Source organism: Rhinatrema bivittatum, chromosome 16, assembly GCF_901001135.1.
Source record: "Rhinatrema bivittatum chromosome 16, aRhiBiv1.1, whole genome shotgun sequence".
Lineage (NCBI taxonomy): Eukaryota > Metazoa > Chordata > Amphibia > Gymnophiona > Rhinatrematidae > Rhinatrema > Rhinatrema bivittatum.
In genome coordinates, this window is record NC_042630.1 from 20,286,380 (window position 1) to 20,298,997 (window position 12,618).

At 46.6% G+C, this 12,618-nt stretch overlaps 1 protein-coding gene across 10 annotated transcripts in view; it reads left to right on the forward strand.

Moving 5' to 3' along the window:
• Positions 1 to 12,618, forward strand: part of SRRT (serrate, RNA effector molecule) — a 50,449-nt gene that overhangs the window by 23,074 nt on the left and 14,757 nt on the right. For 7 of the 10 annotated variants that reach the window (XM_029580166.1, XM_029580168.1, XM_029580169.1 and 4 more), the window contains exons 10-16: positions 2,173 to 2,312; positions 3,950 to 4,011; positions 4,829 to 4,907; positions 5,423 to 5,617; positions 6,603 to 6,773; positions 7,769 to 7,922; positions 11,763 to 11,956. In XM_029580166.1, coding sequence (XP_029436026.1) covers positions 2,173 to 2,312; positions 3,950 to 4,011; positions 4,829 to 4,907; positions 5,423 to 5,617; positions 6,603 to 6,773; positions 7,769 to 7,922; positions 11,763 to 11,956 — 995 coding nt within the window. The remainder of the gene's footprint in view (positions 1 to 2,172; positions 2,313 to 3,949; positions 4,012 to 4,828; positions 4,908 to 5,422; positions 5,618 to 6,602; positions 6,774 to 7,768; positions 7,923 to 11,762; positions 11,957 to 12,618) is intronic. The other 3 variants (XM_029580170.1, XM_029580173.1, XM_029580174.1) reach the window with 2 other exon arrangements.

Sequence of the window (12,618 nt, forward strand, 5' to 3'; positions counted from 1 at the left end):
GGCTGAGCGCACAAGTTACTGTTGATTATGACTCCGGCAGCAAAGAAGCACAAGCGACACTCTTTTTGTGCTACCTGCCATGTTAGGGCTGCACAGTTTGACCTGGAGTCCTTCCTGTGTCAGCAATGTGAGGAGGCCCAGGAAGGGTTGGACTCCCAAAATGTTTCCAACAACTATCCCAGTGGAGGGAGGAGCGGCCTTAAAGGATGCACATGTTCCCTGCACGTACCCGGATCAGTCCAAACCATGGGTTCTGCCTCCCTTCCAGCAGGTGGAGATAGAGAAATACAGCTTCCTGCTGTGCCCTGGTGGCTTGCTCTTGCCTGCTCCTCTCTAGAGAGGTGGATGAGTATTCCAGAGAAGCTATGAAACCTGCTGCTGCCTTTTTAGCTGATGCGAGCTCTGACCTAGTCCTTACCTCGGCCAGAGGAGAGGCTTCAATGATAGCTTCCAGAAGAAAGCTATGGCTGCAAAATTGGTCAGCAGATGCGACCTCCTAAGGCAGACCTCACAAAGGTGCCCTTTAAGGGATCACTCCTTTTTGGAAGTGAATTGTAAAAGCTGGCCAGTAAGAGGTGTGAATCTCCAGTGCCCCGGATACCGGAAGACAAGAGAGAGCAGTCACAGCGCCCCTCACCTATGAGGGGTTGATCCAGGGGCACCCAACACTTTTTTGGCCCTACAGAAACTCTGCATTTGAGTCCTTGGTCCTCAGGGAGGTATCAGTCCTTTTGGAGCCGACAGCCCAAGAGAGGGGCAGGTTCTGGTTCAGGTTCGGCCCAAAATCCCCAATGAAGTTTTGCCGACCCATCAACGGAACGAGGAAATAGGGGGTCGACTATCCTACCAGCAGTGGGTCGAGATCATGTCGGACAAATGGGTACTGGATGTCATATGAGAAGGATACACACTCCTCAGGACATGTTCATGATGTCTCCTTGCCACTCCCAGCACAAGAAGCAGGCAGTGGAGTCCACCTTGATAAGGCTCCTCAAATAGAGGGCTATAATTCCAGTACTTGCTTCACAGGAAAATATGGAGCGTTATTCCATCTATTTCATCGTACCCAAGGAGGGAGGTTCCTTTCACCCCATCCTGGACCTCAAGAGTGTCAACCGTCACCTATGGGTAATTTCCGCATGGAAACTCTGTGCTCCGTGAAAATGGCCGTACAACCAGGAGAGTTCTTAACCTCCCTGGACTTCTCCGAAGCCTATCTTCATATTCCAGTCCGGCAGAACATCAGCGTTTCCTACGCTTTGTTGTACTAGGCCACCATTATCAGTTCCGGGCACTGCCCTTCGGCCTGGCCACCACCCCTAGAACACTTTCCAAGATTATGGTGGTCGTAGTGGCAGCACTGAGGAAAGAGGGAATCCTGGTGCACCCGTACTTGGACGACTGGTTGATCTGGGCGAAGTTGTGGGAAGAGAGTCTCAGGGTGACATCCCTGCTTCAGGAGCTTGGGTGGGTCGTAAATATGGACAAAAGCAGCCTCAAGCCCTCCCAGTCCTTGGAATATCTGGGAGTCCGAAACCAAGCAGGGCGAGGTCTTCCTCCTATTTCGTGAATAAGGAAGTTGATATCCCAAGTGTTGTTGGTTGACAAACAATACTCCCCAAGGTGTGGAGCTACCTTCAGGTCCTCTGTTTGGTGTCAACCCTGGAGATAGTGCCATGGGTGAAGGGCGCACATGTGGCCACTTCAACGCTCCCTGCTGTCACATTGGAACCTGCTGGCTCATGACTATTCAGTTTGCCTCCACCTACTGATGTGGAAGTATGTTTTCTGCTCCAGGGGTGGCTTCAGGAAGCTCACCTGGGTAAGAGTGTAAACCTGTCCCCGCCGAACTGACTGGTCCTCATGACAGACGTGAACCTCCGGGGTGGGGAGCTTACTGTTAGGAACTGACTGCCCAGGGGTGTTGGACCAAGGAAGAAGCGCTCTGGAACATAAACAGCTTGAAGGCCCTCCTTTCAGCCACTACACAGTCTGTCCTTAGGTCTGTTAACCCTGAATATGGCGTTCCTAGTTGCGATATGCTTGGCTCATCGTATCTCTGAACTACAGGGATTGTCACGTCGGGAACCATTCCTCCGGATGACCCCAGGAGCGTTACAGTCTGTGTACAGGAGCAGTTCAGTAGCTTTACGTGCCCTTCTGCCGTTACAGGAGAATCAAAGGAGAAGAAGGACGAGGAGAAGCCGGTGCGAGAGAAGAATGGTGACATTAAACCCCGCCCGTTGCACAGGACCTGTTCTCTCTTCATGCGCAATATTGCCCCAAACATCTCCCGGGCTGAGATCATATCGGTGAGTGCAGACCAGAGGTCTCTCAAAAAAACAAAACCACCACACCACAAGCCTGGCAGCAACCATGTCCATCTCTTAGTGCTCTGTCCCATTGGTTCAGGTGGTGGGGGTGCATGAACGTTTTTAAGCCAGTCAGATACTATCAGGGACCCTAGTTTTCTGCAATTCTGCTGCAAAATTTGGCCCTTGTTGTGGAATTGGCTGGCCCCTGGCCAAATTGCTACGAGAGACCGGGGCCTCACTCTCACCCTGAAGAGAGAAGCATTGGTGGCAGTGGGATAGTGCATCGCTCCTCTTCTGACTGATCTCCCTCCCTCCCTTCTTGGAAGAAAAGCAGTGGTAGGATAGTGCACTTTCCCTCCTGTTTGGAGGTGAAGGATGGCAGCTCTGCAGCACCTCGGGCACATCCTCTTTCTTCCCTGCTAGGAGCTTAATGTTGCGCTCTGAACCATATTGCCAAGCAGGATGCGCGGGCCATCTCAGGGGAAGAGGAGGATACACTCGAGGTGCTGCAAGGCTGCCATCCTCCTGTGAGTGAGGGATGGGGGAGGATGCAGGGAGGCAGTGAACTGGTTTGTAAGAAGCTCTTCCGGGGTGGGGGAGGGAGTGACTGGGGTTTGGGAGGAGGGAACCAGAGTAAGTGGAGGGGATTGGGTGGGAGGGAAGAGAAGCGAAAGAAGAAAAGTGAGATCGCAGGGGAAGGGGAAAGAATGAGAGTGTGCCAGGAGAAGAAGGTAAGAGGAACAGTGAATGAGGGCATCTTGGGATTGGATGGAAAAGTGATAGTGAGGGATCAAAGTGCGAAGGGTGGAAGAATGAGTGAGAGGATAGGGGAGAGAGCCATTGTGAAAGTGAGGGGGGAAGAGAGAGTGAGGGGATTGCCATGGAGCGAGGAGATTGGAGGGGGTATTGGGGCATGGGGAGGATCAAAGGGGCTTTGGAAGAGGGGATAGGCTGGGTGGAGGGTGCTGTGGATTTTTCTTCTCTTCATCCCAATCTTCCCTCTTCCCTCCTCGCTTCTTATTCCCTTTCCTTATTCTCCCTGAATCCTCTATCCCCCTCCTGCCTAAGATTCCTTATCTCCTCTTCCTTTTCCCATTCCCAGATCCCTTCCTCTCCTTCCTCCGCAGCTCCAATCACTAGGATTGCTTTTCCTCCATTAAAGAACCAAAAAAAATTAACTGGCACAGAAATGTCAGAAAACAACTTTTTTTTTAATATAAAGTAAAAAAAAAAAAGACATTCAAAGTACAAGTTGGTCATACAGTTGCCTCAGATTGTTGAAAAATCTGCCCACAGTTTGCCAAGTCTTGCCGCAGAATCTTGAAAAATCTACTGCAGGAACCTGGGACTCTGGATACCATGATGTGTGCCGGTACTGGCCACCTGAGATTCACCTGCCTAGCCCTGGGTGCAGTTCATATGTATTTATGTAGAACTTAGTTTTAGTACATCCTGCTCTATATATGTTGTGGAGAGATACCCAGGTACACCTTTTGTATACATGAGGCGTAAACAGGGAGCCTTGCAATTGCTTATACGTTACTGTTGTTTCTAGTGCACAGAATTACGAGGGGCTGGCACAGGGCACTTTTCCACCTTCTCACCATTCCTTCCTGTTTTCCCCTCCCATCTAGCTCTGTAAACGTTACCCTGGCTTCATGAGAGTTGCTTTGTCGGACCCCCAACCAGAATTAAGGTACTGGACTCGTGCTTTTACTTTCACGGCCTGATTGTGCCGTTGTCCGCAATTGTGCGAATCGCATTCAGTGGGCGTTTCTGAAAAAAAACAATCCTAGTGTGTCCTATTTCTCTGAGCGATCTTGTACACTGCAGCCTCCAGAGACTGAAATACCTGCTGAGCCTGACGGGTCCCTGGGGGGAAGGCAGCAGTGCATGTGAAGGTCTCTGGCCAGAAGATGATCACTAATTCTTCCCGTTAACTGTGGAAGGATGAGGACTTTGACACATATGTATTTATGTAGAACTTAGTTTTAGTACATCCTGCTCTATATATGTTGTGGAGAGATACCCAGGTACACCTTTTGTATACATGAGGCGTGCCACACTACTTTTAAGGCGAAACTAAAGACTTGGCTCTTCCTGCAAGCTTTCCCAGAGAGCTAAGAACTAGAAGATATAGCAACCCCTGCCCTTTGGTTCTAATGTACTGCCTTATTTATCCAAGATTATAAATTGCCTTATTTATATGTTTAAAGTTGAGACTAATTAGTTCCTGTCTTCTTATTACTTAGATCGAGTATTCTGATTTGTTCCATGTAAATGGCCATGTTAACTGTTCCTTGTAAACTGTTCCTTGTAAACTGTTCCATGTAAACTGCCACCCGGCAGTAATTATTACTGTTCTCTGTGAACCGGAGCGATATGTATTGTATACAGGAGCTCCGGTATATAAAAAACCATAAATAAATAAAATAAACATGGATATTGGCAGTAGGAACCATTGCTGCTGGCTGAATTTCCAACAGCAGTTTCGTGTTTTGAATCTCTTGCAGGTTCTTTAGGAGAGCCTGGGTCACCTATGACCGGAGTGTGAATATCAAGGAAATTTGCTGGAACCTGCAAAACATCCGGGTGAGTGTTTTGGGATCGGTAGAGGGAACAGGACAAAATATTGTCCCCTGGTACCCCCAGCTCAGTCAGAGCCAGGGGCTTTGGCAGGATGAACCTTCAGCGCACCTCCAGTTGGAAGGGAGATAGCTCTTGGCACTAGGTCACACACAGAGTCTGGTGACAGAGCCAGGAATTAGAACGGAGGCACAGGGAGATAAGTGACTTGTCTTCAGGTCACACGCAGTCAGTAGTAGAACTGGGATTATTATTCGAGACTCCGGAGTTTAACCTCAGCAATTCTGTCTGCCCCTTGTAGTAAAGTTCATGGAGGATGGTGGATGAGGTCGCAGAGAGCATCTGAGGCACCTAGGAGAGGGGAGGGTGGGGGCTAGGATAAACAAGAGAAGACAAACATTAAGTCATGGTTCTTTTTTTTTTTTTCCACTTTTGTGTGTGTGTGTGTGTGTGTTCTCCATCTCTTTATTTTGCTATGTTCTCTTTTTTTTTCAACGTTTATTCTCTCCTTCCCCGTACAGCTGCGAGAGTGCGAGCTGTGTCCTGGGGTGAACAGGGACCTGACGCGCCGCGTGCGGCATGTGAATGGCATCACGCAGCACAAACATATCGTGCGGAACGACATCAAACTAGCTGCCAAGCTCATCCACATGCTGGATGATCGCACCCAGCTCTGGAGCCCTAACAGGGAGGGTGAGGCCACCAAAGATGGAGCGGTCAGTGTCACAGGAGAGAGTGTGCTGCAGTGGGGGGGAAGGGGTGTCCCTGGGCATCTGTTCCGGGTTCAGACCATGCAACACTGGCATTCTTCCCAGGGACTCTGACCTGGGGGGCTAATCTCACTGGGGTCTACACTGGGAGTTACCTAGGGGGCTTACCCAGTGTACACACACCCACAATTACTGGGATTGTACCTGGGAGCTTGATCCCGGAGCTTAATCCCTACACAAATAGCCACACACACAAACTTTGATTCAGTATTTAGGAAAGTAAGTTTATTTGATCAGCAGGAGGACAGAGCAATTAAAATCAGATCACACAGAAGAACTAGTTGCAGGTAATTGCTACATATACACAAAGCTTACATGTTTCCAAAGGATCAGTCTGAGCTATCACTTCCAGAAGCGCACGCTCCCTCTCTCTCTAGCTGTTTCTCCTTGTGCACTAAATGCTTGGAGGAGCTGCAGTGTTCCTCCCTCTGAGTTCTTATCAAATTCAGGCACAGCTGTGTGGCCTTCACTCTCTCTCAGGCTTTAACATCATTAATTGCTTTCTTTCTCACCATAGAACTACTGGCATAACTACAACAATCAGATTCTTACCTGTTCATAAGCATTTCAGAGTGCAAAGCAGTAAAGCCGAGTTCACTCAGAGATTGGCCTGTGGCCTTCAAACTAGTCTGTGTCTGGGTAAGAACTCTGAATCCATACGGCCCAACCTCCAAGTCCATCCTCAGCCAGAGTAGTCAGAAATAATTCCATTACAGTACAAGATGGGTAAAACTGATCTGTGAGAAGACAAGTTAATATTGATTGTAGGTTACTAGGCACAATCAAAATAGCAGTTTTGCCTGTACAGTGACTATCAGCAGGCTGCAGAAAATGCCTACATTATTTCTTTCTATGCTGTTCTTGTTGGTGACTGGGCACTTGTATTTGTCCTGAGTGCTTCATCTTGACTCCCTGACTCCTCACCTGGTAGGCTTTCCCATCGCAGAACCCGATATTGAAGAACATCACAGACTACCTGATTGAGGAGGTGAGCGCTGAGGAAGAGGAGCTGCTGGGCAGCAGTGGAGAGGCCCCTGACGAGCCACCCAAAGAAGGGAATCCCTCCGAGATGAACGTGGAGAGGGATGAGAAGCTCATCAAGGTATTGGATGAGGGAAGGAGAAGTAGGGAGTGGAGCTACCAGTAGGATTCACCTAGGGATCGATCACTTTTTTTTTTTTTTTACATTTGATTTATCATTTTCATATCTTGAACACAATACCCACTACCACTTTTCACAAGAAATGAGCAGAATTGGAGAATTAATCAAAATTGCTCCAAAAGCCAACTACTTGTTCTGTTCCTGCTTCATAACCATGAGAGAGTACCTTCTGAAGCCACCTTCTCTAATTTTGATGGAAATTTCTTAATGCTAATGGACTGAGCCATTCCTCCTCAGCCCTTTAAGAACAGGTAGAGGCATAGTTATACAAACGAATCCTGTCTTTGGTATGGAAGCTTTTCTATAGCTTGTCTCCCATGCTCTCGCTAGCAGTTTCCTCTCCAGGAGCGGCTTCCAGAATCCTGTAATTGGGCAGCTTTACAGCCATCAGTAAAGGGGATAAGCTTCTGTTCCCTGTACGTACCCGGATCAGTCCAGATTCCTGGGTTTTGCCTCCCTTCCAGCAGATGGAGACAAAGTTTCGCTGACACTGCCACCTGCAGTCCCTCAGTATTTCTCTGTCTCCAGCAGGTGGTAGATGTGCAACCCTGCAGTCTTGATTTCAAACCTTCTCTTTTTTTTTTTTTTTGGAGTTGGAGGCTCCCTGAGGTGTTAGGCTGTACCTCCAGCAGCAGATGGTGGGATAGCATATCCTGCTGCTCTGGAGTTAGGCTTGGGCCTGAGAGAGAAGAATTATAGGGGAAAGTGCCTGGCTATTGGGGTGACGTGCCTTTGGTCTGATATGCCTCCTGGTTGCACATAGATGGAGCAGGGGGCTTCCAGAGGACCATTGGTGAGCCTTCATATTGCTCTTTCTCCTCCTCCTCCTCCCAAGGCTGTCTTACTCTCTTACTTTCACTGCCCCCCCCCCCCCCTGTTTTTGGTAGGCAGTGACTGTAAAGCTCAGCAGGTGATGATTCATGTCTCTCCCCCAGGTCCTAGACAAGCTGCTGCTTTACTTGCGCGTTGTGCACTCCATTGACTACTACATGAACTGTGAATACCCAAACGAGGATGCCATGCCCAACCGCTGTGGAATCATGCATGTACGAGGGCCCATGCCTCCCAACAGGATTAGTCACGGAGAAGGTATGGCGTGCAGAGCAGGCTGGGGTTTCATAAATTGTCACATCATCTCTCTGTGGTTTTCAAGTACTGTGGAAGTTCATACTTTCTTCCCTGACAAGCTTCTCACAGCCACACAAAATGGTGACTTCATCCAGTGGTGCCAAATCAGTCCATTCTCCTTCAGTTGTTTTTTGTTTTTTGGGTTTTTTTTGTACTCCGAGTATGCGTGGCAGGTCCCACGCTACTGTGTGCGCGCAACTCTCCCTCAGTCTTTTTTTTTTTGTGTCCACTCGTGTGAACGTTTGGGAAAAATTCTCTCAACTCGTCACGATTTTTCTTTAAACAAAAACAAATTATCGAAGTTATCTTTGGAAAGAAAAGGCAAAGCCTCATTTAAATCCTGTGGTAAATGTCACAGGAAAATGGCAGTGGACAGGTTTACAAGATTTATGCCTAAAATGCCTTGGACCGGACCACAACAGTTCAAACTTTGGCTCCTGTGGCAGAATGTCACCATGGGCATTGGCTTTTCGTGATCTCGGGCTCAAATATGGGCTTTCAAACTTCTCAGAGTGGAGTCAATCAAAAAAGATGTTGGAATTCTTCACCGTCGGAAACTTCTTTAAAAAAAAAAAAAAATCACATGAAGAAAATATGGCAGCGAAGGGACCCACATCGGTGTCAATGCCAAGGCATTGGAGCGCAAAGCCATCAAAGCATCATAGCTCAGAAATGTCAGCATCGGGACACCATGGCGCAGAAGGCTTGGCGCCAAAACATCATGATAAGGGGGGAGCCAGTGTCGAAGCAACATGGGGAGAAAACCTCAACAAACAACAAGAAATCACAGGTGCATAAACACCTTGCTGTAAAGTCCTCAGTGCTACCTAAAAAATAACAAAGATAAGCAGAGTCTGATGTCTCTAGTATATTTCTGTCCAATGATTCAAAGAGCAGTTTGGCATCTCCCCCAGTCTTGGAGGCACGAGTACTGTTCCCTGAAGGAGGCCCTGCATTAACATAGTCCCCGTCCCCCCCATTACTGGAAATGCATTCATTTAGACATAAACTATGGATGGGTTTTCTTACAACATATATATGAAGGATTTACCAAGCAAGGAAATATCAACCCAGACTCCAATTATCAAAATCTTCGAGAATACCTTAAGGCTAAGTTTCCACCATCATGCTTCAAAAAAGATGAAATCGGAAGAAGCCAAACCCTTTTTGGACTCTGCATAATACATAGATATGGAATTAGAGGAGACATGAAACTCTGTGGTTTCAATCCAGTTTGAGACGCCGTTACTTCTCCCAACTTGCCTCTGACCTGTCCCCGGAGCCAGATACAGCAGCACCACCACTGGAAGACACTGCTATACCTGGCTTTCTACAAAAAAATGGTGGATGCTGGTCCCTATAAACTAGAAAAAGAGAATGCAGCTTCTGTGGAATGGCAGGAAATTAGGAAATGTATTCAGCTTCCCAAGGCTGTCCCAACGTATGATGCATTATTACAAGTACAATCTGAGATTTGGAAAACTCTATTCTTCGACCCTGGTGATATTGAGAATATAGACGTTGAATACAGAGTACAAAATTGTCCTGGACACACTAAAGTCCAGTTTTTACAAAGATCCCTCATTACTGAGTCGGCTAAGAAGAAAGCAAAAAATAATAAACTATGATCAGCATTGCCTCCAGATAAAGACCCTAGGCTACTAGATACAGTAGGCAAGAGGGTTTATCAGGGAACAACCCTCCAATCCAGAACAGAAGCTCATAAGATGACCCAATACCTTTACAGCAAACTGCAAAGAGTAAAAGAACATTCCAGGAAAATTTCAGAGGAAGACGTTAGATTATTCAACTGTGATATGATGAACCCTGGAGACTGCACAAAACACCTTACACACTCAAACTGTGACTCAATTGAAAACCTCTTCCATAGTGGCAAGAAGAATGGTCTGGTTAACTTCATCAGGCTTGAGAGAGGATGTCTATGAAAAAATGATTCTTTATTTCAAGCACTTCAAAGTGGATTACATTCAGGTATTGTAGGTATTTATCCTAACCCCAGAGGGCTCACAATATGCTTGTACATCATGTTTATGAGACAGCCTCTTTGGGAGCAAATTAGAGAAAACCATAGTCCATTAAAAAAAATAAAAAATCAAGTTCTCTTTCCTTCTCACAAATGGCTATGTCATCCCAAAGAAAGTTCAGACAAGAACTTGACAGGATGTCTTAATATTCTCAGAGAAGAAGATATAATTCATATCACTGTAACAAGCCACATCCAATCATCCTTCACATGCTAGTCTTTGCAAATCTGGATACATACATGGAGCACATCTTACGCGAGCTCTATCAGAGATGTAGACTGCGATTCAGATGCAGTATCCAGGGTTTGTAGGGAAATTTATTTATTTTTATTTATTTATTTAAGTTTTTTATATACCAACATTCAAGACAATAGTCCTATCATGCTGGTTCACATGAAACAGGAGTGCAAAATAAACTTAAACTTGAACAATAGTGCGGAAAAAGCAGTTACATGTAACAAGGAAAATAGAACTTGGAGTAAGAAGGAAAAGGAAAACCAGATAATTACATATAATTACATTGTAAGAGGTAGCTAATAGTGATATTGATGGTGATGTGTGTTGATTGTTGGGAGTTAAATAGTATTGGAGTTAGGAAAAGCCTGCAAGAACAGCCAGGTCTTGAGTCTTTTCTTGAAGGTTGAGAGGCTGGGTTCCATTCTAAGATCTGGGGGGATGGAGTTCCATAAGGTAGGACCGGCTGTGGAGAAGGCCCGATTTCTTAGCGTAATGTGTCTGGTAGTTTTGGATGGGGGTACTTGAAGTGATCCTTTGTAAGCATCTCTTGTCGGTCTTGTTGAGGTGTGTAATCAGAGGGGGAAATGAAGGTCAATTGGGGCTAGTTGATGGATGTTTTTGTATATGGTGAGAATGGCCTTGTAGATTATTCTGAAGTGGATGGGTAGCCAGTGGAGGCCCATTAGGATAGGGGTTATGTGGTCTCTTCTCCTGGTGTTAGTGAGTATACGGGCAGAGGCATTTTGAACCATTTGCAGTGGTTTGGTGTGTGATGAGGGGAGACCAAGCAAGATGGTGTTACAATAGTCCAGCTTTGCGAAGATGATTGATTGTAGAATCGTTCTAAAGTCATGAGTGTGGAACAGAGGTCTTATTCTTTTCAGTACTTGGAGTTTATAAAAGCAGTCTTTGGTGGTTTTGTTGATGGTAGTTTTCAGGTTCAGGTGATTGTCAATTAGAACTCCTAGGTCTCTCACTTGTGTAGTTTTTGGTATGGCTGGATGAGTGGGGGTGAAGGAGCTGTTCTCTGGTGTGATGAGTAGTAGTTCCGTTTTGGATGAATTTAGTACCAGGTTGAGGTTTTTAAAAAAAATCAAATCTCATCCCAAGACAAATCTTGGAATTCATGGAAGCCCATCTGGAAATGATTGAAGGAAAAGCCTATCTACCAAACCAGAGAGCAGCCAAAAAGATGGATAATGGCTTAAAACTTCATGAGGTTATTATGTCACATGGCATCAACATTGCATATCGCTGCCCTAGCCCATCTAAGCACAGTGGCAAAATAGTCCCTCCTTCCCTCCATGAGAAGTTGACAATAGCTAAGAAGTAGACTGAGGGAGGGTCGCACGGGAACTGCCACGCATGCTCAGAACAATACTTTAAAAAAAAAAAAGCATTCTGAGCTGAGGGCACCGTGATATGACATCACTGTCTCGTGTGGCTTTTTGTTCTGCTTTCCCCGGAGAACACCTGTTACAGGTAAGCAGCTTCGCTTTTACGATCTCTTGTTCCACAGTGACGGAGTGGCAGAAGACGTTCGAGGAGAAGCTAAACCCACTCTTCAGCGTGCGGGAGTCCCTGTCTGATGAGGAGGCTCAGAAAATGGGCCGGAAGGATCCCGAACAGGAGGTGGAGAAGTTCGTCACCGCCAACACCCAGGAGCTGGGCAAGGAAAAGTGGCTGTGTCCACTCAGCGGCAAGAAGTTTAAGGTGAGGGGAGAGGCCTAGCAGGGAAGGCAGCAAATGCCCGGAAAAGCCTCCTCCAGGCTGTACCTTTTCTGCGGTGAGGGAAGCTTGCACTGCTGCTCTCCCTGCTGGGGCAGCGTGCGTGCCAGACGAGAGAAGGAAATTGAATCCTGCGCTGGAGCCGTGTGTGTGTGTGTGTGTGTGTAACAGTGATAGCAGGTTAGGACCAAGGTGGCCCAGCCAGCTGTTTAGGGTGCTGACCGCTGCTCTGTGCGGGTCACCTCCATACAGAAATGTTACCACAGATTACCCTGGTTCTTCATTTCCATCCTCCTGCTACTAGGGATCTTTAGTGTGTTTGGTTTTTTATTTATTTAAATTCATTTATATTTCGCCCTCCCTGGACAAGTAGCGTCCCTCTCCCTTCCTGAATTTTATTCCCGTTCTTGTCATCACCAACTGTTTAAAAAAAAATATTAAATGTTTTCAGTCTGTCTCCTAGAAGAATCCATGCAAGATACACTTTTATTTTTTTTCTTCTTTGATACACTGACGACATCTCAGGCTGGCAGCGGGGTGGGCTGTGCATGAAGGGTCCCAGCCATCTCCTTGGGGTGTGTTGGGGTGAATAATTGCACAGAGGAGGAATGGGTAGTGTGTTGTTTGTTTATTTATTTTATTTAAAA